Source organism: Gymnoscopelus microlampas (assembly GCF_963454915.1).
Source record: "Gymnoscopelus microlampas genome assembly, chromosome: 3".
Classification (NCBI taxonomy): domain Eukaryota; kingdom Metazoa; phylum Chordata; class Actinopteri; order Myctophiformes; family Myctophidae; genus Gymnoscopelus; species Gymnoscopelus microlampas.
The window spans coordinates 42135005-42162418 of NC_139940.1; the positions used below are offsets into that span (position 1 = coordinate 42135005).

General features: G+C 41.5%; 1 protein-coding gene across 5 annotated transcripts in view; it reads left to right on the plus strand.

Moving 5' to 3' along the window:
• Positions 1–22944, plus strand: part of rims2a (regulating synaptic membrane exocytosis 2a) — a gene marked incomplete at both ends in the record, with an annotated part of 253903 nt that extends 230959 nt beyond the window's left edge. For all 5 annotated transcript variants that reach the window (XM_084053428.1, XM_084053429.1, XM_084053430.1 and 2 more), the window contains 5 exons: positions 20160–20301; positions 21225–21337; positions 21916–22017; positions 22172–22311; positions 22741–22944. In XM_084053428.1, coding sequence (XP_083909554.1) covers positions 20160–20301; positions 21225–21337; positions 21916–22017; positions 22172–22311; positions 22741–22944 — 701 coding nt within the window. The remainder of the gene's footprint in view (positions 1–20159; positions 20302–21224; positions 21338–21915; positions 22018–22171; positions 22312–22740) is intronic.
• Positions 22945–27414: the final 4470 nt, after the last annotated feature.

Genomic DNA, 27414 nt, shown 5'->3' on the forward strand with positions numbered 1-27414 from the left:
ACACATCACACGCACGCACGCACACACACACCACACGCACACGCACACGCACACGCACACGCGCACACACACACACACACACACACACACACACACACACACACACAGAGGAGTAGTTATCTGCTGTAGGTGCAAGATGCAAAAAGATTGATTCTCCCGGTGCCTTTAGCAGCCTTTTGCATCCAGCTGGAGCGCATTCAGCCAAGCATCTCCCCATAAGATCTAAACTAAATGAGCAAACCCAGGCTACAAACTAATTAAAACTATTGACTGAAATTGAAAACGTGAAGACAAAATTAAATGAAAACAGAAACTAATGAAATATTATAATCTATACAGTAATAACCTTTGTTGAGAGGTTTTCATTCACCCTGTCGTGGATAGAGATGGAGAACTGCTCATATACCGGCGCAGTATGACCACTTCAGCCCTATTTCTTTCTTTGATGAAATAGCAAGAGAGCTTGTAGGTCTGCTATTATTTGTAAATCATTTTTAATTCAAGTGTTAAATTGTGATATAATCAAACAAATAAATATCTACCAGTCTACTTTTCCCAAAAGGAAAAGCACGTATTTGATTCCACCCCACCCCCCTCTGTGCCTGTGCCTTTGTACTGCAGTCCTATAGAGGGAGATTTTGGTCATTAAAATGCTCTCTAACTGTGGGTGTGCTGAGGCTCACCACTTTCTGGGTTTCTTTCAATTATTAATTTGGTACAGGAAATGCATAGCGTGGTAAAAAAAACATCCCGTTTGTGTGAATTCACATTATCATGGGTCTTCTGCAGACCGGTCTGGACCCAAGCGCCGGGTGGGCGTTTCGCAGGAACCAAAAAGTGGACGAGCCAATCAGCGTCTGTCAATCACAGGACCCTGATGGTTTACCAGGCTAGGAAACACAGGGGATAGCCTGCAGAGCACACCTTCAATACACAATAATGACACCTACAGTGATTGTTTGCTTGAAGAGCAAGCATGTGCTTCATGCAGTGGTGGATAGTACATTTACTGAAGTGCTGCTGCTAAAGCACAGTTTTGAGGTACTCTTACTTTGTCCATGTCCTTTTTTCAATACTTTAAACTTCTAACTCGGCTTCATCTCAGAGGCAAATATTGTGCTTTTTACTACAATTATTTGAAAACTTTATTTACAAGTTACAAGGAATCAGGATACAGATTAAACAAGTGAAATTGGAAGTGATGACACAGATAAATGAGTAGTCAAAATTGGAACTGGACCACTATAAAACATTAAGCTGATAAATGGGTGCTCTCTCCTCATTGGCTGAAGAGGCTAAATCTGAAGATTGGCTCAGATTTATTATTTTCTGATGTAATCGTCTGGGGACCTAGATAACTACCAATACTGATGGCATCAAAAAAGTCAAATAATGGCCAATATATCGCTATCGGCCAGACCAATCTATGGCTCTAGCTCTCTGGTCATTATCAGAATGCTGGCTAGTGCTACGGGGAAATCTTTCACGATTCTCTGAAATTCTCCTTTTCAATACCTTCGATCAGCAGCCCTCTTGGGAGGTTGTTTATTGCTGTGGTCTGCTAGTTTGAACTCCCACCATTGCAGGAGTTGTGTATGAGATCACTCAGTTTTGCCCTCCTCTGTGTTTTCAATTTCCCCTCTGTAGGCTTCACTGTTTTGAAACAGGTTTAAAGCCACACCTTTCCCCTTTTGCTCAAGAGCACCCCCATTTATTTTGTTTCTTCCTTTTTGACTAATGGACAAGAGACAAGTGAGTTGACAGCTACTGTACGTCCAATTGGCTTCATTGAATTTAGAGGTCACCGATGTATCGGTATATAGGCGGAGATTTCCAATCATCTAAACGTCTCCTCCAAGTGCCTCCTGTGTAAGTGTGCAGTTCTACATCACGTGCTCTTAAAGGACGACTTCACCGATTTTCAACCTATCTTCATATAATTGGTCCTCACTAATACTCATGATAAAATGTTACCATTTTTTTCTACTCGGTCTGTGTCTCAGTAGACTGAAAGAACGAGCCCAATCGATGGTCTTGAAGGGCGGAGCCAAACCCAGGCGCTGGATTCCAGCGCCTGGGTTTGGAGCACTCTGATTGGTTAGGAGATAACAAGGTCCTAAGACCAGCGTTCCTGCAAGGTTCTCCCAGGCTTTTTTTCTTTTGAAACAAAAAAAAAGGCATGGGTTTCCGAGGCTAGTGTCTCAGAGGAGGGCTGTGGACAGTTCAGAGTCCCGTCTACCAGTGACATCATCAATGGGGAATCCAAGATAATAGAAACTGCAGGCTTTCAATTCCTGGAAAGTTGCAATGCAATGAAAGAAGCCATTGTTCTCGTGTTAATAAAAATGTAAATAAAAAATGTGAAATCTTGTTGGAAAAAAGAATCATGCCTAATGATGATGTCACTGGTAGACGGGTTTCTGGACTGTCCACAGCCCTCCTATGTGACACAGACCAAGTAGGAAAACAATTGTACCATTTTATCATGAGTATTAGTGAGGACCAATTATATGAAGATAGGTTGAAAATCGGTGAAGTCGTCCTTTCATGTATGTTTCACCCCCCCCCCCCCCCCCTCCCTCCAAAAAAGGAGAAAACTTTCTCCAAATGGCACACAAACCACAACCTGCTACACTTTCTCACGTTTATCGCCATTTAAAACCATTCCCCAAAAGCAGTACAGTGTGTACAGTACAGTACAGTAGGTACAACGTTGTTGTTACACAGCCTCCTCCTCCGTCCACGTACAGTACACACACACCTGACGTAGATGTGTCCCCAGACTAAGTGTCTTTGTATGAGGTAAAATAGCTGAACTTTGAGCTTCCAGCCGTGGTGATCCATCATCATGGTGGTGTGTAGGAACTAGGTAGCCTCGTATCAGCAGCTCTTCTCCTCCTCTGTATCCCCGCTGCTGGTTGCCTAATTAATCGCCTGGGGACCCGGGCAGCAGACACGCTGCTCTCTGGATGATGCATGGAGGTACCGCGCAGGCCCAGGTACCGCGCACTGCCCCCAACCCCCATTAAAAATACAAATCCCTGTCCTACTCCCCCCCCCATCCCATCCCATCCCTCCCCTGCTCTCTTTTTTTTTTATGTCACCTGGCCCCTCTGCTCTCCTCTTTTCTCTTCTTTTCTTTCCCTATACACCTCTGTTTACATCCCTTCTCTTCTCACCATCCCAGCGTCCCTCGTCCAACACCCCTCTCTCTCTCTCTCTATTGTCCCTCTCCCTCTGTTCCAGAGGCATCTTTTTCATAAAATGCTGCAGAGGGGCAAAAAAAAAAAGAACCGAATAAAATAGCCAATCTACAAGTCTACAAGTGAGCTTGTAGATTTGGCTATTTTTGAAAAAATATAAATAACATAAACCTGTAATGACATGCCCCGAATCAACACTGTCTCACCGCAAGAAGTCAAATGGTTGACTATGCATTTTGGGGAGTGAGACAGGGAGGCCATGTATTGTGAGCCAGCTTTTTTCAGCACTGGACAAAGTATAAATCAGGCCTGCTGAATTTGATCAGCCATCTCTGCAGTGAACAACACATTTGCATGGACGTGGAGCTGCATTTTGATTTCATCTTTACAGAATGCCTGGTGCTTTGACTCTGCATGGGGCTTTGCACTTGCTGTATCAAGTCGTCTCGGGCCACATTTTGTAAATTGTGTGCCCATGCATATGCATATGTCTCCTGTCTTATTGGCTGCTCTTTGGATGAAAGTGACAGCTGCCATAGTTAAAACGTTTGCTGCACCCGCTAGACTGAGACAATTGATTAGATCATCTGTTAGCTAGAGAGGGACGGTTGCGGTTCTGGTGGCTGACAACAATGTAAAAAAGAAAATCACCGATTTTGTATGAATTTAGATTTATTTACAAGCCAAAAAATATCAGAACTTGATTCACCAAGTGCACAGAATGTCTCTTTTCTGGTTTGATTGATGCTGACATATACAGTACTTCTCCATACTAGCCGGCAAAGGCGATGGGGACTTATTCTGTAACTCGTATACAGTGCATCTTCTCTACGAGTGGGTGACCAATTGAGTTAATAATGAGTCATGTACCGTTTAAGGGTTCATCACAGACAGTTCATGAGTGAGTTCTCGAAAATTAAATGAATGTTTTTCGAAGCCGCTCAGTACTTTGAAATGCGCTCCCTGGTAGACACTGTACTGTCTGTACTTTGAACAACCCGAAAAAAATAAACTAATGTTCTTGTTTTGATGGGGCCCTCTCTTTCCCCTCTCTCTGTCACAATAAAAGCGCGAGAGGACATTTAGGATTTCTGTGAAAATGGGTGTAATTACACTGTAGCCATAGCAACACTTGACAAGCACGTTGACCCGGGCTGCACGGCATGTGAGTTGTGAGTGGCCGAACAATGACTCGGCTGATTGGTCGATGCCAGGCCACGCCTCACCTGCTGGCAACCTGCCCTTACTCACTTTTTGGCAGCACTTCATGTTGCTGTGATGAAAGAGAGAGGACATGTAAGCTCGTGGGTTGCCTCTTGTTACAGTAGCTTTAAGGTGCTGTGGTACTTCTGGTCCAGTTTATTAACATGATGAGTACAATCCATAGGGCCATGGAGTGTTCAGCAGTGGTGGAAAAAGTAATCACTTTTTTTTACTTAAGTAAAAGTATCAATACTGCAATGTAGAAATACTCGAATGTTACAAGTGAAAATCCGGTATTCAAAATGTACTTGAGTTAAAGTACAGAAGCATTGGCATCAAAATATACTTAAAGGATCAAAAGTGAAAGTACTCAACGCAAGTCTAAAATGTATTCAAATCTTTTGAAAATATCATATCTACACACACCCCCTCCCCCCTCCATCCCGTTACTACACTGGCCCGGGGCACCGTCCGAAAAAGAGAAAAGAAAGAGAAAAAACATAGACAAAGAAGACTAGACTAGGACAACATGAGCTCAGTCACATTGTCAGTCAGTAGAAACTAAACTAAACTAAACACACGCACACACAAGGTGTCACAAGGTGTCAAAGAGTCGATAAGCCCATCAATAAAGCATTAAACTAAACACACACTGTTGCTCCCTTAAATGCAATTTGAACCATCCACAAGTAACAATTACAGCTAGGCCAGAACATACTACACGGAGATGGGGATTGACGTACGTACGTAGAGGCTATTATATACCTATTCATCTTCTGGAGGGAAGTCCCTAGAGTTGAGGGGTATTGTTGCTGGACGTACGGTAAACGTACGACAGGTTGAGCTCCCACTCCGTTCCTAATGCTTATTAAGACCTGAAGCCGATTCTACAAATGTCTTCTAAATCTCAACAGTATTCTGAAAAGGCGCATGTTTCTATATCAGTGGTTCTCCAACTTTTTCATGTCAAGGACCCCCAAAATTATATGTATTTGGCTGCGGACCCCCATCTCAAAATATTGTGTTCCAGGGACCCCCAGAAGCAAAGAATAGAGTTAAAAATGTTGGCTTTAAACAATATATATTCAAAGATTTGCACAAATTTTCAAAACTTTTCAAAACATTTTGAATAGCCGAAGTGTAAAATAATGTTTTTTTTAGCTCAAATCAAAAAGTGACACAGATGCGTTCCAGGTCTTAATGGGTTAAGGGTCTTACGTCGAGCATAAAGGCTCTTCATCATTCACGACGCATTAAACGTGGATGCGCCAATAAATTGCACTTAAGGGAGCTACCGTGTGTGGACCATTCCAGTTCCAGACTGACTTCCAAAGTGTGCAGGCCCTGGGTAGACGACCCGGCCAGGCGGAGACACTTTTCTAGTTATTGTCTAGCCAGGAGCTCGGTCTACAGTAGCTCCTGGCTAGACGGTTTTGAATGTGTGTCACTACTTTGTATCGTTTGACAAAAACCTCATCAGACACAATCTTTGTCACCATAACTCATGTATTCATACAGTGTGTGATCACTCACGTCATCGCTGAAGTAGGCTAGGTCTTTGTTTAACTTTTCTAAAGTAGAGCATGGAAACTTTCAATAATTTCATCCCCATTTACATAACCTGCAGGAGTCAGTGCAGAGCACTGCTCTGCATAATGCTGAAGTCACACTTGCTCCCATTTCCCAACTCTCAGAGCAGTGTGCGCGCGTGTGTGTGTGTGTGTGTGTGTGTGTGTGTGTGTGTGTGTGTGTGTGTGTGTGTGTGTGTGTGTGTGTGTGTGTGTGTGTGTGTGTGTGTGTGTGTGTGTGTGTGTGTGTGTGTGTGTGTGTGTGTGTGTGTGTGTGTGTGCGTGCGTGCGTGCGTGCGTGCGTGCGTGCGTGCGTGCGCGCGCGTGCGTGTGTGTGGTCTGATTTGCTGTCGGGCAGAAACCTCATATCTAAATATTTCAACTTTCCATGTTTTTTTCCCTCCATAACTGAATTCCCTACTTCGTCATACTTCAGTGTCACTTAGAAGTGGCAGAAGATGTGATGCGGTGTGAGCGTGTAGATCAGCTCTTTTAGCTGTTTTTGAAGTAACCGTTTTTTGGACATACAAGTTTTCCACTCAACAGAGACACTATCCTACGTATATACAACACTGCACTGTTGGAGATGGATGTCACACACACACACCTGTCTCACTAATAAACAGTGGCGGTAAGCAACTAAGTACATTTACTCAAGTACTGTACTTAGGTACAATTTTGAAGTATTTGTACTTTACTTGCCTATGTCCATTTTTCAATACTTTATACTTCTAACCCTGCTACATCTCAGAGGCAAATATTGTACTTTTTACTCCACTAGTTATTTGAAAACTTACGTTGCTAGTACATTTTCAGATTATTATTACAAAACATACATTAATCAATTAAGACCCTGTTTTATGCGTCGACTTTTCAAAAATAGACGTTCTACAAGCTCACAGCTTGTAGAACGTCTGCTTGCTATCATCAAAGACATATCGTATTTTTTACTTTTACTTTAGGTATAGTGTTGATGCCAATACTTTTGTACTTTTACTCACTTGCTAATACATTGTCATGTGGATCTGTTGTGTTTGTAGAGAGAGCACTGTGCTTTATCACTCAACAGCTACAATCTTAACTACAGCACTGTAGTTGACTCAGCTTATAAACCCAGTTCTACTTTGTTGCCTGATGTGTGACACGTGGCGCCTTGCATGGTTTCGTCCGCAGTCGGTGTGTGAACCTGTGTGAGTGGATGAATGTAATGCACATTGTAAAGCGCATTGTTAAGCGCTTTGGATAAAGGCGCTTTATAAATGCACCATTTACCTTAGGTCTCTCACGCTATTTTATGTTCACAAAGCTCCTACAGTAGGTATATTATGTCCTTCTTCCTCTGAGTGTTGTGTCTTTGCACTGTGACAATTCCACTCGTGAGTGAGTGGTCGGTGATAGAGAGCCGAGAGAGAAGTGATGTGAAAAGGCTTGTCTTTGGTCAGCTGAGTCATGCTCTGGGCGCGTGATTATTGTCCCGCACGGTCGTGATGTGTGGCCCGTTTCCTCTTTTTGACAATGAGAAATAATCACGGCACGGTCAGTGACATACAATACAGTATTTGTGTTTAGTTCACAGGCACGGGAGCAGTGTTTTTGCTTTGTCACACAGTTTCTTTTGACTGTCACTGCACTATAATATTGATCGGACCCAGTCTCGTTTCAATATTACAGTACGGTCAAAAGAAAAGTGTAGAACATGCAGTATGTGAACAAAAAGTGGGATTCTACATTAGCCTAGTGAGACTGTGCACGAGAAATGTGGCTCTGATTGATTATTATTATTGCAAAAAAGTACGTTTTTGAAGTTTTTTCAAAAACGCCAAAACGATACATATCGTCAACAACATTGGGTAACATTGAGATCCTGCCAGCCCCCATAACCCTCCCCACCTCTCTCTCTCTCTCTGCTCCATCTGTCAGTTGTTTTTAGACAATTCACACACTGTACCTCAAGGAGGAGGTTGTCAAGGCCAATGGCACACAGAGTTCTCTCAGCCAGCTCAGAGTTAAGCCTCTGCAACACGTTTCACACGTGCTACTCTTACCTCGCACCTTTCCATGGAGGTGTGAAGTGGACACTGTGTGTCACCGTGTGAAGGCAGTTGACATCACGGTGATGTATAGACCCTAGTGAGCCTTTGCGTGACGGAACTGAACTGAACGGAACTGTGACACAAACGAAAATAGCCGATCTAGAAGCTCACGTGTCGCATTGCAACGTGTGTCTAAAATGTCTATTTTCGTTGAATGTTCTGTTTCCGCTGAATGTTCTTCTATTTTCGCAGCACGTTCTCCGAAATATTCTTTTATTTCTGCCAAGTGTTCTATTTTTGTCAATGGTTCGTCTATTGTGACATGCCCAGAATAGGGATGTTGTTAAACGTGTAACAGTATGAGCTCTGCTTTGGGTCCCTCCAACAATAACATGCCCATTGAAGTGGTTCTGCTTTGGTAACAATGGAGGATGGCAGGAGTCCTGTCCTGCATAGAGCCAAGGACAAGTGGAAGCTGTACTTCCACAGTAAGTGCACTGTTGTGCATCAAGGCAGGTGACAGGGAACATAAACACATACAGTGCTGGTCTATGAAAACAAGCCCGAAAGAAGCGACTAGGCCACATGAGCATTTTAAACCTACAGTATATGTATCGGATATTTGAAAATAGCAGATCTACAAGCTCACAAGCTCATCTGCTATTTTTCATTTTTTTAAATTGGAAATGTTTAAAATATATTTTTAAAACATTTTAACAACACAAATCTGGCCCTGGCACGGAATATTGTTAAGTATTATGTTGAGTAATATTTGACCAGGAGTTTATATACTTTTGACTCAAGTACTGGGGTTGAGCACGTTTGTACACCACTGGCTGCCTTCACATATTGTAGTGCTGTGTGTGTGTGTGTGTGTGTGTGTGTGTGTGTGTGTGTGTGTGTGTGTGTGTGTGTGTGTGTGTGTGTGTGTGTGTGTGTGTGTGTGTGTGTGTGTGTGTGTGTGTGTGTGTGTGTGTGTGTGTGTGTGTGTGTGTGCGTGCGTGCGTGCGTGCGTGCGTGCGTGCGTGCGTGCGTGCGCCAGGGTGAGGGGCCCGCCATTAGGCTGTGTTTAGAGTTAGTAGTTAAGCAGATTCACTGTGTGACGCTTGGCCCTCGCCTCATCTCATCAATCAGGCACGGTTCCCAAAGACCCCCCCCCCCCCAGACGGACAGCACAAGGGACTTCTGGGAATATGATGCTGTGTACTAGTTGTTGCTTCAGGAATGAGCAGCATTCCTCACATTCCTGCTGTATGAGGTGCTAGTGTTTCCCAGTCGTTTGGTCACTCTCACACGTTTGGTAAGTGTGAGGGAGGGGCCAGACCAAGATATCATGTAGTACCCTGGTTCTCAATATCGTGTTTGGGGGACCACCCAGGGGTCCAAACGGACCCTTACGGGAAAACTACCCCATACTCTCTGGAAAGCTACTCCACCCTCTCCATTTGGTCATTGTTTTGGTAAGTGTGAGGGGCTGTGTTATTGATCCAGACCAGATATCACGTAGTAAACTGTGGAAAAGTACCCTATGTACGCTAAGCATGCAGGACATGACGCCCTGAGGACATGATGACGCCGTTCTTGGTCGTCCTTTTGTTGTTGAGTCTAGTCGTCTGGCCTAAAATGAAGATTCTCCATAACAGGGAATGTAAAACCCTTGTCATATCATTGCTCCCCAAAGTAAAATGCAGTAGACTGCTGCCTCTGGTATGAGACCAATGTTTTCAACTTGATATTGGTACATTAACCATTTTATGTCGTTATAGGCCAAAATAAATATATATATATTTTTAGAAAATAGTTCTGAAAGAAAATAGCAACACAACGATCAGTGTGCGTTGTGATGCGATGCGACGTGAGCTTGTAGATGATATATAGGCTATTTTCTAATTAATGAATTAAGTGGTGAAATGTCAAGAGATGAAACAGGGCATGAAATAAAATTGTGTCTCAACTCTCAAGTTGATCATTGTGGTAACTACTGAATTAGCCAATAGTGGAATCAGATTATGGGACATTAATGTAAAACATTGGAGCCACAGAGCCTCTCTTTGAAAACTCCTACTCAATATAACATAATACTTATTATAATCTGTGAGAAAGTATATTAATAATAAATAAATATAAATAATCAATATTCTTGACTAATTTGACAATTTTGCATGTTACTAATGTTCTGGTAAATAAACATGTGTTTCAGCTTTTCAGTTGTTGATGTAAGGTGTGAACCGAGCTCAGTATGAAAGCATGTGTTGTGCACCACAATTGTAATTATTTTTTACATTACACAGTTTGTGTTTTGTTCATCTTTTCTTAGCAATACATACTGTAGCAAAGTTTTAGCATTCTCTGATGACTGGCTTGTGTCACATGTGGCAATACTTCAAGGTATATATAACCTTGTAGCAATGTGATTGCTGCCGGCACAAATTATTTCCTGTTCCTTGTTGCTCTCCTTCTCTGCCTCAGGTGTGACCCTCTGCTCCTTGAGTAAAACATGTTTTTCATTACAAAAAGAAAAAAGAGAAGCTCATTGTGCTGTTCTGCTGTACACACTTAGTAGCCTTGAAGAACCAATGTTTCCAAGCCATGTGGCCCATAGGCCAGGAGTCTCCTGTTTCTGTAGCATGAGGCATACATCCTGATGTACAACATCCCTGTACACACCTGATTGATCCCAATGATCTTGCTGACTTGATCATGCGCTGCATTTTGGCAGATCGTTGAGCGAGAGGTTTCCGGAGGAGGAGATCAGCCCGACGTAGTCTAGCGTTGCCAGGCTACTATTCCACAATCTCCGAATGCTACAGTATATAGAGTCTGGAACTACAACCCGATGAAAGACGATTCCGGTAGCTGTCATCTGTTTGTCATTTCCGTTCATGAAAATATAGTGTACAAATATCTTCTCTATTATACTACTGATAAGCAGTAAGATATATATGCTTTGACTAACTAGATTTACATTCGGAATAATTTATGCGACTGCTAAGACAAAACGGAAGCAGGGGGAGGCGGGACATCCGCTTTATTCCCGGATCGGTTTCAGCACTTCCATTGTACAGACTGCATGCCGAAAGCATTCTAAAATTGTGGGAGGCAACAGTCTGGCTTGAGAGACTAGGCCGAACGACAGAACAGATTTGTGGAACATTATGGAGGATAGGACGGTCTACTCTAAAATGATCCAATTTCCTAAGAAAAAACAGCCTCTGCTGTAGTTTCTTTGACTCTTCCATGCATATTCATTGAATTTTAAGTGATAATCAGTTACAACTCCATGATATGTGTTAGTTGAGACCTGCTCAACTACTGTAATTCAGCAGTGTTTTCTGTAAAGTTTTTTTTCGTTCTCATATGACCATCTCTTTCATTTTCTTTACCTTGGCCTCAAGACCTTGGCCTCTGAACACTACATAAAACAAGGTGTCTCGCCATCAGATTTTAGGAACCATGGCAAATTGTGCTGTGTCATTTGTACATTTGAATTAAGTGTGAGCTGAAGCACATGCCCATTCATTGGTGTACACTACAGAGTGTATAAAATGGGGGACAAAACGCACCCTTGGGGGGGCTGCTGTGTTCATGGTTTTAGAGGACGGGGTGGCTGACTCATCAGGCAAGAAGATAATAAGCTTGGGATTTACTCCAAGATCCACCAACTTGCTCACCATCGGGCGGAGTTGGATGGTACTGAATGCACTGTTTTCACCAGGCTCTGAGCCTGTTCAACATGCTCATAGATGCTAATAACGGTCGGTACGTGCAACGACCTTCCCGGCTTCTCTAAAAATGCTCGGCCAGACCGGATGTACCGCAATGGATTTGAACCCGCAGACTCTGCGAAGGTGGGCAGGTACTTCACACCGGCGCCACCCGAGCGCCCCGAGGCGCGTGGTTAAATTCCCTGGTTCTGTTATTTTTGGGCTCCAGCTCGATCACAGAGCTTTCCCACAGGATGGGGACTAACCTGGTGTCCAGTGACAGCTGGAACAGCCTCTGCGTCAGCTGATCATCCGCACACGACCCTTAGCGTCCTACACAGCTGATGCCGTCTGGCCCAAGGGCTTTGTGCGGGTTTAGACTGCTAAAGTATGATCAGACCATCATCCCTTTATCCCATTATCCCTTACATTCATAATAGCCTTAGCCTGTTCTAATTTGAACTCACGTGTATCAAACTTACAGAAAGAAATTCATATATATATATCATATTTATAAGTAATTTGCCACATCAAGTTCCTTAGCAACCGTAATTATTTGTGCGTGCCATGCTCTCCTGCATGGCGTCATCTAGCATCACCTTTCTGTCTTTAGCTCTGTTGTGGCAGGAAGGGTGAGGGTACAACACGTGCCAGGTACTTTTGCCATGTGTCCTATAATGCATTCCCCGCTTCGCTTCCAATTGTCATTGTAATAAAAGTACATTGAGTCTCTATAGTGACAGTACACTGTCAGAAACTGAAAACGATACATCCAGTACTATAGAACTGAGAAATATTCTTCTCCCTCCAGTAGATATGCAGGTGGTTCACTCAAAGTGTTCTGCTGCATCCATATTATCTATCTATATCATTAGTTGAGCTCCGTGGGGTACATTTCCTCCTGTATTGTTTATGTTCCAGGAAGTACTTAAGGAAAATAAGTCAGTTCAAATGATTTCCATACATTCTGCAAGTGCAAAAACAAAATAGACTCATTAGTACTCATTTGTATTGTTTTATTTATACAGACAGGAAGCTAAGAGCAGAACAAGGGCAACACAGTTGAAGAAAGTCTTTTTAAAAAAGATTTAATTCACTGTAAATGTTAAATTGCTAAATTCTTGGTGTACTTTGTGTTTAGTTTCTCTCAAAATGAACGACAGAATCACATGAAACCACCTTTGATAAATCCCTCTGCAAAAAAAGAAATCACGACAAATGGACAAAAACTGATTTCTGCAGCGATGTGTGAAAATCACACTCTTTTGATGAGTCTTATTGTTGGACCATCTTGGCCAATCTAACAGCCATTATCCTGTTCTAAAGCATGCGTCCGGTACAACATGACCCGATAAAAAGGTGACCTAATTGGTGTGATGCTACGGATGTTTTGTTCACTTTTCTCATTTCTCTCTTTCTCGCGAATGTGAAGTGTTGTCTTTATCAGCGTTGACCCAGATGAAAGTCTGCGGCACAGACGGACACGGTGTATTCAGTGGCTTCTTCGTGGAAGTAGGTTGCGACTGTCTCTCGGAGAACCGTTTTAAGCAGACAGATAGCACTAGGGAGACAGCTATATTTATGATAGCACACACCGTCCATAACTGACCTGCTCCTGTGCCTATTCTGCCAGATATTCTGAACGCAAACCACTGCAGATGGCTCTCTCAGATGCATGCTGTGGTGGACAGTAACAAAGTACATTTATTTTGAGTACCGTGCACTTAAAGGACGACTTTATTAGGTTATTTTCAACCTATCTTCATAGGTCCTCATTAATGCTCGTGATAAAATGGTACCATTTTCTTCTACTCGGTCTGTGTCTCATAGGAGGGCTATACATGGACAATTCAGAAACCTGCTTACCAGTGACATCATTGTTAGGCAGATTTTCTTTCTTTAGCAGATCTACAAGCTGACGACACGTCGCATCTTTGAACATTTCTAGAAAATCTTACATTTTGGGGGGAGAATGTCTACATTTTAATGACTTGTAGTTGAGTGGTATTTGACTAGAAGTATCTATACTTTGACTCAAGTACTCTCTCACACACACACACACACACACACACACACACACACACACACAGTCATTATGACGCCGAGGACCACCACGGACCACCACGGTCCACCACAACGAGTTCATGACGAACCTTTTCGTCCCCGTGACTGTCTTCTGCTGTCTGCGCTCCTGACAGTTTACAGTAGCTGGCTTCAATCTTCTCTGTTCTACTGATGTCATAACGATACTGTGATCGTGTGTTTCAATATCAGTGTATCTTGTGATGTCGTAATGACCCTGGGATTGTCTGTCTATCTATCTATCTATCTATCTATCTATCTATCTATCTATCTATCTATCTATCTATCTATCTATCTATCTATCTATCTTACCTAGTATAAGCTGTGATGCCAAAGAGCTAAAGAGGTTGAAGTTGCTGCTGCAGCCCCGGTTGCAGAAAATGAGTGTAAAACAAAGCAGGGTTCATCACGTGTAGGTTGGTGTGGCTGGGCGTTGGTCGCGTGATTGTCCTGTGGACGTGGGGTACACTACAGCATTGGTTCTCAAAGTGGGGTCCGTGGACCCCCAGGCGTCCTTGAGGGAGTTCCAGGGGGTCCCCAGCTAAATGATAGATAGTTAGGAACCATCCATTTGTACACTCTCTGAGTTAAATTAACATTGATTTTACAATATAAATTGGGGTCCCAGAGATAAAAATGCCATTACATGGGGGCCCATAGCCTAATGCATGTCAAATCGGGGGTCCTTGAAATTCAAATGGTTGAGAATCACTGCTAGAAACGTAAAAATCTTCTCTTATGGCGTATCTTCTGAAATGGAGGTCTGCGGGCTTATAGGTGTCAATTTGGTGGTCCTTGACATGAAAATGTTTGAGAACCACTGCAGCACGTGAACTATGTGTGACCAACATATGCCAGGACCTCTCTCTCTCTCTCTCTCTCTCTGTGGAATAACAGTAGGGAGGCAGAGCAGTTGGCAGACCTGATGACAGCTTGTTTTGACACACAGATAAGACAAGATAGGTGGCAGAGAGGTAAAGTTGGGAAAGGAGGAAGAGGCAGCGATGAAAAGAAAGGGACTTTATGCTTTGTCGTATGACCGTGTTGCTCGGCGATAATAACTCATGGATTAAAGTTTCAGTCGCCAACACAAACATTTACAGTCCTGATAATTAGTTTTTGCTTTAATCCCTAATAACTGCTTTTCAACTGAAAATTGTAAAAAACAAATAAAATATAAAACTGTATACAGTAGGCTTAAGAGAGAAAGTGCCAGAGCACGTGCAAAGACAGAAAGGAGGAAAATAAATCATGGTGCCACGGCGAGGCAATAGCATGAGTGAAGTGATGAAAAGAGGGCGATGTATCACTGGGTAAAGCTCCTCTGCCCCGAGAGCCAGCCGAGGTATACAGTATACTGTACGCCTTAAGCAACCAGCCTCTCTGATTGGTGCAGAGGGATGCAGCCCCCCCCCCCATCCCCCCCTGTGTGATGTTAGAGCAGGAGAGGAGGAGAGCAGAGACATCAAGCGCACAGAGCAGACGTCTCTGAAAACACTGCTACCGAAACAGCCTCTCAGAGAAGCTCTCTCTCTCAAAGCCGCAGTCAGTCTGCAGAGACACCGGATTACAGTAACATTAACAGCACGGCGTTGTGCTAATAGGCCTGCAAGGCATTTATACCTTCTAATTAGGTTCTTTTTTAATCACTTTTTATCATCTCTTTTTATTCTTTATTTTGTAATATTCCATTGGAAGAAAACCGATACCTATAGTTTGCGTTTACGTTCATCTCGTTGAGAGAGGGGACAGCGACCGTGCAACAGCGATGGGCAGGCAGCAGCACAACGCTGCCGCTCCGGCTCCAGGGATGCGTATGCAGCGCTCCCAGAGCAAGATGAGCCTCTCGGCCTCGTTCGAGGCACTGGCGGTCTACTTCCCATGCATGAACTCCTTCGATGAAGACGATGGAGGTAAGATGTGGTATTTGTCACACAACAGCAGCTGCTTTGGATGGCGGAGTTCTATTCCGGACATTTGCATAGTCCGGACCGGGAGCCAAAGGTGGCTTGAGGGCAGATTTTATATGCATGGCCCACGACTTCCTTCCTAATATTATCTATGGCCTGCCAGTATAGGCATGTGAAATGTATACAATGGAGTGTTTTTGAATATAACCTGGGAAAAGAAAAGCATTTTTTTATTCTATAATATATTTTTCTAGAGACCTTTTCACATCTGGTTACATGAAGCTACACTACCATTTGAATAAGACCATTTTTGGGGGGACCGTAAATAAAATAGCAATGAAGTGCGTATACGTGAAAACCTGAGGTTACACTGCCAACTTAAGAAAATGTTGCACTGTAGTTATTTAAATACATTGTTGTAATGCTATGCATTTGTTGTGGTTCAAAGCTACATTATGACAGGAGATCCAGTCAAGGTATTTTCATATTTCCAAATAATGGCCCCCTCTGAAAATAGTTTGGAGGGACACTCCTGTTCCATACAGTAGCACTCCTGTCCCATACAGTAGCACTCCTGTTCCATACAGTAACACTCCTGTTCCATACAGTAACACTCCTGTTCCATACAGTAACACTCCTGTTCCATACAGTAGCACTCCTGTTCCATACAGTAGCACTCCTGTTCCAAACAGTAACACCCTGGATGTTGGTGAAGAAGGAGGAATTTGGCAATGAGACTGAATTCAGGGTTTTGATTGATTGATTGAATACTTGAAACCCGATTGTTTACAGTACAGATAGTACAGTCAAAGGTCATGCTAAAAGGATAACACAAGCCCTAGGGGGCTTATTTCCATTGTACTCAATTCATCAGTGATACAATACAATACATGTCTTGTTGCATTTAATACATAGGACCACAATGGAAAACAAGCCCTTCTTTAGCATTATTGTATAACTGTACCTCTGTACCTTTTGCAAAATGTTAAAGTATTTATTCAATCAATCAATCAAACAAACAATACAATACAATACATATAGGTAGAAAACTTGGTAGCATCAAATGTATATTTACACCGAAAGGAGGGGTGGGGTATTTGTATTTCAGGTCCTGAAAGGTCAGGTTGTTGCTGTTGTTGTGAAAGACCGTCACTGTATTGACTGTGGTTGTCCTGGCGACGGCTGCTGATGCTGTTGCTGCACAGTAAAATCCTCAGTGTTAATGTATGCATTTGTAACTCTGAGAGAGTATTTATACCCTCTCAGAGTTAAGTTAACACTCAGGATTTTATTGTGTGGTGTTCAGCATCATTGAATACCTGCCACACAGATGTGTGCTAGTCTAATGACCTCATTACCTAGCTTGACCCCTTGAGGATTTTGTTAAATCGAAATGTGCTGTATTAATGAACCGTTGTTTAGCTACTGTAGATGACATTGGAAATTTGACTTGCACGGTCAAATCCTCAGTGTTAATTTAACTATTTTGTAACTCGTCAAATACATGGTCAAATTTGAATTTGTCTTACAAATGTTTTATTTTGTCTGGCTAGAGCTAGACCAAAAACAATAGCTCACTCATCATTATGACTCCATATGGGGCTCAACTGACCAGGTAACGCTGTCATAAAACCGCTGCGTCTACCTGGGTTCATAGGTACAGTTACATGAACCAAGCATATTTGACCCCAATTTCAGCCATCCAATCAGGATCATGCTCTCCCCTCGTCTGCACATTGCCCCTCCCCCATATGCCAGTGTGGAGGGGGGGGTTGACTCCAAAGCGAGGCAATTATACACGCCGCTTAAAAGGAAATGGAGCGTCACAATTATTCAGGAAGGTCATCAACGGAGGGTTCAGTCATGCATGCATACAGTAGTTATCGTTGCGCTGATGGTCATGTTTTGAGTCAGGGTTTGCAGACAATATGGACCATGAGGTGTGAGTCATGTTGTAATGTGGACCATGCATTTATAGGATGTGTGAGTCATGTTACAATAGGGCCCACGCATTGATAGGACTGGAAATATGTTACTATTATTATTACACAGCTTGGTTGAACGCTTGATTCTGATTGGTCAATCACTGAATTCAACAGCCTGTTATTTTGCAATAACAACCACCGCTATCAATAACAGACCGATGGAGACAGCGCACCTGAATCAATCAATCAATGAATTAATCAGTCTGCAGCGCTTAGTTGTTTTGCCGTAATCGACGAGGTAGCCATGTAAACAAACAGCACAATGTTATTTTACAGCCTAAACAGTACACTAATGAATTGTGAAACATCTAAGGCGAGAAATGGGCAATGCAGTAACATAATATTGATCAATATTGATTTATCACCCTGATGATTATTTTAAATGTCACCTGGTGTTTGTGTTCTGCCACACAGAGTAGAATGTGGCTGCAGTCTGTTTGTGAGGTTGAGCAGTGCAGTATGTCCGCTGATAGTGTTTTGGATTTACGGCTGTTTGCCACAGCTCTGCAGGTCACTACAGACGTCACTGTTGGCCTCTTCCATTGTGAGCAGTGAAAAACCAAGCTGAGATTACTAGGACACATCCTCTCTCTCTCTCTCTCTCGGTTGTTACGGTTGCATTTCACTTTCCTCTCTTCAGTTCAAGGACGTACTTGACTGTCTCAGAAAGCTAGAGCGTTGAAACTGTGAAAATGGAGGTTGGACTGAGGTGATGCAATATGAATGAGAGTTTTTACATTCCATTCTGGGATGGAAAGTGGTAAAGCAAAGATCAAGTCAAGTCATTGAATGCCTCTGCAGTGATTATTACTCCAATCTGAGAGAAATGCAACGGTGTGGCTTGAGTACTTTGTCCACCACTGTTCAAAGTACTTTAATTGCTGTGGTTACCAGAGTCTATGTGTTAACGCTGCTTGCAGCGTCACTTATGCAATATTCTGCAGGAGAGATGAATGTTACCTGAGGTATAAACACAGCACCATGCTCTTATTCTGCTACAGGCCTTTTATACAAACATGTAGTAAAAACCTGTAGTAAACCCGGCTGTAATGCTTACATGTTCATGTAACCTAAACATCCAGTTTGTTTTATATATGACTTCAGTGGTCACTTTACTTTATAACGTACTTCTCACGACAAGTATGTAAGTTATCAAGAGCACTGTTGATACGGACCTGCTTAAGTTGATTCAAGGTAGCAAGCAATTACTAACCTCTAGTTTAATGGGACATTCAAAACATTGTTTATGGACTTGTGTGTAGTACAGTATGTGCAGTACGTTTTTGGGCACATGCTGAGTCATGTTAGTGCGTGTGTGCGTGTGTGTGTGCGTGTGTGTGTGTGTGTGTGTGTGTGTGTGTGTGTGTGTGTGTGTGTGTGTGTGTGCGCGCGCGCGTGTGCGTGTGCGTGGTGTGTGTGTGTGTGTGCGTGTACCACGTGGCTGCACACAGAGGCTGTCAGATATAGGCTGGGTGCAGATGAGCGGCAGCAGGGCTAATGGTTGTCGTCAGCTGTCACCTTGGATCAGTGGATGGTCATAGGTAGCAGCCAGGACTCCATATCCCAGAGGCCCCTGCAGGCAGCCAGGCTGCAGCACATAACACAGGAGGAGGATTGCTCTGGCTTTTTGTGTCTGTGTGTTTGCTTATGCATAGGGCGGGTTACTGTAATCTAATGACACTGTGATTGTCTGTATGTTGTATCTGCATAGTGCAGGTTACTGTATGTATACAGGTGTATACTGTGGTATGCTATCCTTCGTCGTCGATGGTGTTTTTGAGATGATGTTCTTCTTTGATGTTCTCCTAGTTTTGTGTCGCTATACCCTTGCTGTATCTTACAGTACTTCTCTGTGTCTGTACTTTAACTGCAGTGCTGCCTCTGGCAACTGAATTCCCCCCCGTGGGATCACTGATGGTCTACCTAGCTATCTCTCCATGCATACTGTCGGAAATAGGTTTGACACACTTAAATGACCAAACACACAAACGAAACACACACAGCAAAGGAAAGAGGGGGGAGAAATGATTCAATTAGCACCTGCTGGATGGGGTGACTTTGTTCGATTGTCATGGAGAAATTAACGTGGCGTGATTGTTCGAATAGAAGGACAAACTCGACTACACAAAAAAAACGTATACTATTAGAGTTAGCTCTGTGTTGGCTATGTGTTCTTCTGTCAGACAATAGAAAAACGTCAACAATAAATCCCCCGGTGGAGGTCAAGTCAGGACAACCTTGATGAATACACATAAAAATACAATTAGAGTTGTTGGTGTTTTTTCTTTCTGTCAGACAAAACAAACACGTCATCGATAAATCTCCTGCTGAAGGTCAATCGGTGGCGTGTGAGCCGGTCAGACAGACAGTGATTTGTCGTTATGCTGCAGCGCTGACAATCTCCGCTTCCCTCTCGTCTCTCTCTCTCTCTCCCTCCTTCTCTCCTTCTCTCCTGGTCCTCCTCCCTGTAGAAGCGGGAGGTAAGAAGCTACGCAGTACCATCCAGAGGAGCACGGAGACGGGCCTGGCGGTGGAGATGAGGAGCAGGATGACCCGGCAGGCCAGCCGGGAGTCCACCGACGGCAGCATGAACAGCTACAGCTCGGAGGGAAAGTAAGGACATCATCATGGAGCTTTATACCTTAACTTCCTCAACCTTTTTTTTTTTTTCCATTTCAAAGACCCCCGGTTTGATCTGCTTTAGGCCACAGACCCCCATTTGCGAGGATTCTTTTTTTTAGTCTGCACTGTGAAGTCCTCAGTGGTAATTTAACTAAGAGAGTGTGCAAATGGATTGCGCAATTGTGCGGTTAGTTCCGTTACAGACCTGTAACGGTCCATTTGGACCCCCGGGGTAGTCCCTGGACCTGACGTTGAGGCCCGGTGCCTTAACCAGGGTTGCCAGATCTGCGTATTCTAATTTCCCCGCAAGATTTTATTTGAAAATAGCCGATCTACAAGCTCACAACGCGTCGCATCGCGACGCGTTGTGAGCTTGTAGATCTGCTATTTTCAAATAGCTGATGTATAATGATAAAGTGCTCACGTGGCCCATAGTCGCTTCTTTTGGGTTGGTTTTCCTAGACCTCGTTGCTTGTTTCTCTCACAGAATCTGGCAACACTGGCCTTAACCAGTTCAATCCTTGTGTCCCTATTATAATTTTGTTTATATAGTTTTGTCATTATAGGTGATTTAGTGATTATAGTTTATGAATAACATGGTCAAAACCCTGCAACCATATTATTAACCACTTTCAACCTGGCATCTTTATTTGACAGTTGTTATTCTTTTTCGAAATGAAAAGGTTGAGAAATAGCTGAAATAGCACATCATCTCATAATGTGTTACACCGTGATCTGCTATTTTCACTATTCAGTACAGTATTCAGTACATTATAAAGGTATTAAGTGGTTAATTGCATTCTAGGCTTCGGTCTTCTCCTTTACCTATACCCCAGAAGAGTAGATATTGTTTTTTTTCATAAGCATCATGTTTGTCGTCATGGTAACCGGTTGTTTGGTTGTTTTTCCACCAGTCTCATCTTCCCTGGGGTGAGGCTCTCCTCGGACGCCCAGTTCAGCGACTTCCTGGACGGTCTCGGACCCGCCCAGCTGGTCGGACGTCAAACGTTGGCTACTCCGCCTATGGGTGAGGAAAAAAAGACTGCTACTATTAACCCATTCAATCCGTGAACGCAGCTGTGTCATTTTATAGATTTCTTTGGCTATTCAAAAAATAGCAGATATACAAGCTCATGCTATGAGCTTGTATATCTGCTATTTTTTGAAAAATCGTGAAGATTTGTGCAAATCTTTGAATATATATATATATTTTTTTTTTAAGCGAACATTTATAACTCAAATCTTTGCTTCTGGGGGTCCCTGGAACAAAACATTTCACAAATGTTCGCTTTAAAAATATATGTATTCAAAGATTTGCACAAATGTTCACGATTTTTCAAAAATAGTAGATCTACAAGCTCATATATCTACTATTTTTGAATAGCCAAAGAAATCCCGAATTGAAAGAGTTAAACAATTTCATCCTGGTGTCCCTATTTTGGATTTTTTTTGTCATTATAGGTGAAAATGTTCAAAAAACTAAATATCACAAAGATGCAACATGTTGTGAGCTTGTGGATCAGATATCTTTTTGCTGTTTGTCGTATGAAAATAGCCTTGATCCAGTGCTGATGGTGTCCTGTGTGTCTTCATGGTGTTGTTCAGGTGACATCCAGATCGGCATGGTGGACAAGAAAGGAGCACTAGAGGTGGAGGTCATTAGAGCCCGTGGCCTTGTGGGAAAACCAGGTTCCAAGGCACTGCCAGGTGAGTCTGAACACCCGACCCGGCTGCCAGAAAGTTATTTTAAATGTACTTGGTTGAGCCGGATATGTCATGAATAATGTATTTGTGAAATGAATATTCATTTGCCAAATAGAATATAATGTCTCTAAAAAGTATCCTTCTCCTCTCCTCACAGCACCATATGTAAAGGTCTACCTTTTGGAAAATGGAGCCTGCATAGCCAAAAAGAAAACAAAAGTAGCAAGGAAAACCTTGGATCCTCTTTACCAGCAGCAACTGCCGTTTGAGGAGAGTCCAGGAGGGAAGGTTTTACAGGTAAACAACGGGACAACATGGTCAACTTTGTTTAGCTGTTAGTGGTTAACATAATGAAGTATTCACGGATCTTTGCCTTGACTTTAGATCATTGGTGGTTCTCAAATGTTTTAATTTCAAGGACCCCCCATAAGTCTCAGTTACAGACCACCTGTAAGGGTCCCTTTCGAACCCCCCTCAAGGAACCACTTTTAGAACCACTGCTTTTGATATTTATTTCCTCATATTATTAACATTCTCACTGGTTTATTACCATAGCAAGATTTTAGAAAATGTGTGAAAATAAGACTCAATCTGGATTGTGGATTTTCAAAAGAATGGTTTGAACATAAATTTAAAAAAGTGTTTATGGCTAATTTATACTTTACAGCAAATCCAGTGGCATACAATAGAAAGATTAAACGTATTTTAAACTTTTTCGACACACAGATCATTGTATGGGGAGATTACGGACGCATGGACCATAAATCGTTTATGGGAGCAGTTCAGATACTCTTGGACGATCTGGACCTGTCCAACATGGTGATTGGCTGGTTCAAGCTCTTTCCTCCTTCCTCGTTGGTGGACCCCACCCTGGCCCCCCTGACAAGAAGAGCTTCCCAATCCTCACTGGACAGTTTCTCTCGATCATAGCAGCGTGTGGGACTGGTAGCATTGTTGTAGCAGCCAGTGTTGCTGATATACAGGTCACGGCGCCCCCGGTTACACTGCATGCTTGATGTTGTGTCTTCTGAGCCTGTTTCTAGGGGTGCTGAAAAGTGATCCTGTGTTTTTTGAGCAAAAAAAAACGTTGCACACGTTTGCGCGTTGCGGCGCGGTGATGCGCCTGGCAGGCCTGGGGAAAAAATGCCAGGCGTCGTTATTGTTGTTGTTGGAGGAAACTGGAACGAATGAACTCCTTAGCACGAGGAATCTGTCAGTACCAGGTGTTTCATCCAATTTCGAAGCCATGGGGGTCATGTACTGGGAACTGCTTCATGAGTTCTACAGAAGCCCTTTTTTTCTTTCTTTTTTTCTTTTTTTTGAATGAAAAATAAATGTTCCTTTTTATTTATTTATTTTTTGGGTTTTTTATTTAATTTGAACGTTTTTCTTTGATGTCAGTGTACTTATTGTACTTTGTACCTGAAGGGGTTGACAGTGTTCCTATACCAGAAGCTTGGTCACGCCACGCCAACAGACCTAGCTGTGTAGATGGAGCCTTGGAGACCTTTTACTTTGGGAGAGGGTGCGTCTCAGCTTGTGCACACAATCCCCCCCGTCCCCCCCAAAAAAAACACACATCCAGAGATACTGTAGGGCCCAGATACTGATAAGTTTATGTGCTGTATCCAACCACACTGGTAGATCACCCAGAGAGACTTTTAAGTTAATCAAAGGCAATACTGCAGTGACTACCTTCGATGCTCCAGAACATCCAGTAAACGATCAGAAACCCCACGAAAAAGATGAACTCGTACGATCTAACAACCATTCTTTCTCTGTTGATATATTGTATGAAATTTAAAATGAGGACGTTTTTTTTATTTTTTATTTTATTTTGCATGGACAAAAGAATTTAGCTGAATTAAAAAGAAAAGAAAAAGAAAATTATTTTCTTCAGGCTGCAACTTGCAAAAAAAAGAAAAAAGATGAAGAAAAACAAACAAAACAGATCAGCCATTTTCAACAATTTATATTATTTTTAAAGATAAATTTCACTAGTGCATGGTTTTCAAGGGGAGTGAATGCAACAGCGTGATTAAAAAGACACATTGTTTATCATTCTTTAGACCATTCATTAGTCTGTGTTTTACAGACGTGCAGATAAGGGAAACTTAGTTATTTAACAAAAAGAAAATGTTTATGTGACAAAAAGTAATGAAAATAAATGTAAATTATTTATTTCATTGTAAAAGGCACAAGCCTTATGAAGATAAACATTATGTGCAAATTGTACATGTTTCTCTTTTTTTCCCCTTGTTCCAGGGTACTATTCATTGTATTATTCATTGCTACCATTGTTCAATCCCCTGATATTGTCCAGATTTTAGGACTGTTCGTTATTTTACAGTTCCGTATTGTTTCGGTATGTATTTTATTTTGGAGTTGATTTGTTTAACAAGCATGTTGAAAAGGGATTTTTCTGCAACATGGCTTGGGCACACCTTACAGTAAACTCAGCATGTTTTGATAAAGATGATATTTGGAGTTTTTGCAGTTTCTTGTACAGTGCATGATCAACTTCGTTACTTTCCTCCCGCACCTTAAATTGAATTCTACAGCAAATTAGTTATTGGTCTTTTATGACCGGTTATTCAAGTTTTGACAAGAAAAAAGAAAAAAAAAAGATTCCACCCCACCCCCCAAAAATCATGATTTTCTTTCTTTTTGAGAAAAAAAAAAGAGTGACATGGAAACTATTTTATAATTAATGGAGGTTGACAAAACAGTTGTGATTGCAAGTGTATTTCAGTATTGTTGACTAACATGCAAAAATAATCTGTATTGGTACAGGAAGAGGTCTATACCCAATCAAGAGGCGGTCAACATGCAAAAAGTTGTGTGTTGCTGAAAAGTTCAATTTTACAGGCACTGAATAACGGAGATGAGCTTACCACAAGGTCAAACAACAAAGGGATATTGCCACACGAAATGCTTTTTTTTTCTTGTTTAATGAAAATGAAATTCATTTACTATATTTTTGTTAGTTTATTTCAAAGCCAAGACCAGTTTATTTTTTATTTTCTATTTTTAGTAATTATAAATGCTTCTCAAGTCTGGGAAGTATATGAATCTTATAGTTGCAGTATGTCTGAATGAAATTGACCTGAGGCACTATTCCTTTTCCACACTAAGGTAATTCATTTAATGTCCATTGAAGGCCTGGTTGCTGTAAGAAGCTATATATTATATTTCCATTTTTATTTTCATTGTACATACCGTTAGATGTCACAATTTAATAAACAAGCTAACACGAATAGAATCTTTTGGAATAGGAATAATGCCTCACACGATGACAAAGACATGTTATTTATCCTTTTGAATGCCTTTTCATTTTCTTTTTTTTTTGTGCAATGTGTTAATGCCAAGGCTATGTCTTGGTAAAGTATGGTTGAGTACAGAGATTTATGTAAGTTATTTTTCAAATTAAAAATAAAAAAATGGATATTACACTGATGCTGAGTATTGGCGTAATGATATGATAAACAAACACTCATACACACAAACAGTAGCCTACTACAAACAACATACAGAGTAGGCAGTGAGTCCCTTATATTGCACAACAAAATAGTATAGTTGTAATAAGCGATTAGATTCAGATTCACTGTATTTGTCACTTACTGTAGATGCACTGGGGCCTGTTCCTCGAAAGGTGAATTAGAGCTAAAGCCTGGCTTTAACACCTATCCTGGCTTAATTTAGCCAGGATTAGGGCTGAATCGGTTCCATGAAAGCTGAATTATCTTGAAGATTAGTTTAGCCAGTTCACCCTGGCTAAGTTTAGCCATGACCCGATTCCACAAAAGAGAATTGAAGCAAGCCTACCTTAGTTACCATGGCAATTTAGCTGTGAAGTTACTACCAAAGTGTAAAACAGCCATAAAAAAAAAAAAAAAAAAAACTCTTACCCTTTAAATGTCCATTGCCATTGACAATCCATTGGGCTTAAAGTTAAATATTTCAAAAACTACAAATCATTTCAAAGTAAAACATCTCAAGGATGCATGCCCACAGTAAGGTGGATTTTTTTAACTGTGAATGGAGTTTCTAGGTGAAAGTATTTTGGTAGCACTTTACAATAATGACCCGTTATAAAGCATTTATAAACGTTTATAAGTAGTTTGTAGACCATTAACAAATCATTAACAACCTGTTTGTTGACATTCGTAAATGATTACTAAAACCTTTATAACTACAGTTACAAATCATTTGTAAAGTATTAGTAAGTAGTGAACTATTCATGAATAAGCCATTTATATACATCTGTAAAAGATTATTAAATCATTTGTAACGACCCATTCTAAAGCATTTATAAACGTTTATAAGCAGTTTGTAGACTATTAACAAATTATTAACAACCTGTTTATTGACATTCGTAAATGATTACTAAAACCTTTATAACTACGGTTACAAATCATCTATAAAGGTATTAGTAACTATTCATGAATAAGCCATGTATAATACATCTGTAAATGATTATTAAATCATTTGTAACTGATGTTACATAATATATACAAGCTATTGGTAGCTTGTTCATGTTTAACATATACTTTGTTAAACATTCCTAAAGTATCTATAAATCCTTAGTACATGTTATTATGTGCCCTATAGTAAAGTGAAGACAGTTCATCATTTACAAATGTCTGTTAATGTGTTTGTTCATGTTTAACATGCTTTCTAAAACATTCCTAAAATATCTATAAATCCTTTGTACATGTTATTATGTGCCCTACAGTAAAGTGAAGACAGTTCATCATTTATGACTGTCTGTTAATGTGGACTTTCTCCTTACCTGTTGCAAACTACCTGGCTTTCATGAATGCAGACACCAAACAATTACTACAATTATCATTCATGTTAAGCAAATGATGCGTAAGACATTCGTAAAGAGTATGTAAACCATTTGTGGTGTTAGGGACCAAAAAAGTCACTACAAAGTACTACCAATCAACTCTAAATTGCCTGAAACGTACTCCTAACAGGTTTTTGGGGGGACGATTTTGGCCTCCACACTTAGTGATTATTTCGGATTTAACTTTCGTTTCGGTGGTGACCAACTTTCGTTTCGGTAGTTTGATTACAAAATGTAAGTTGTGTAAAAAATAATCTGACTATACTAAGTTGTTATTTGTTTGTTTAAGTCAGGCTATACTCTACTCAGAGTCATAAGTTTACAAAATGTACTAAAGTACAGTGAACGTCTGTGCGGTTTGTCTTCATCACTGAAAATAACGTACATGTAAACTGATGTCATGTGCAGTTGGGGTGAAGAAACACAACCATTTCACTCCTAATAATACCTATTTGATTTGACATCCTGACTTGCTGCTGTAGCTGAGGCTTGAACCTGTTACCTGTGGCTCACTAGTCAGTGACTCTCCATTCACCTACAGCTGTTTC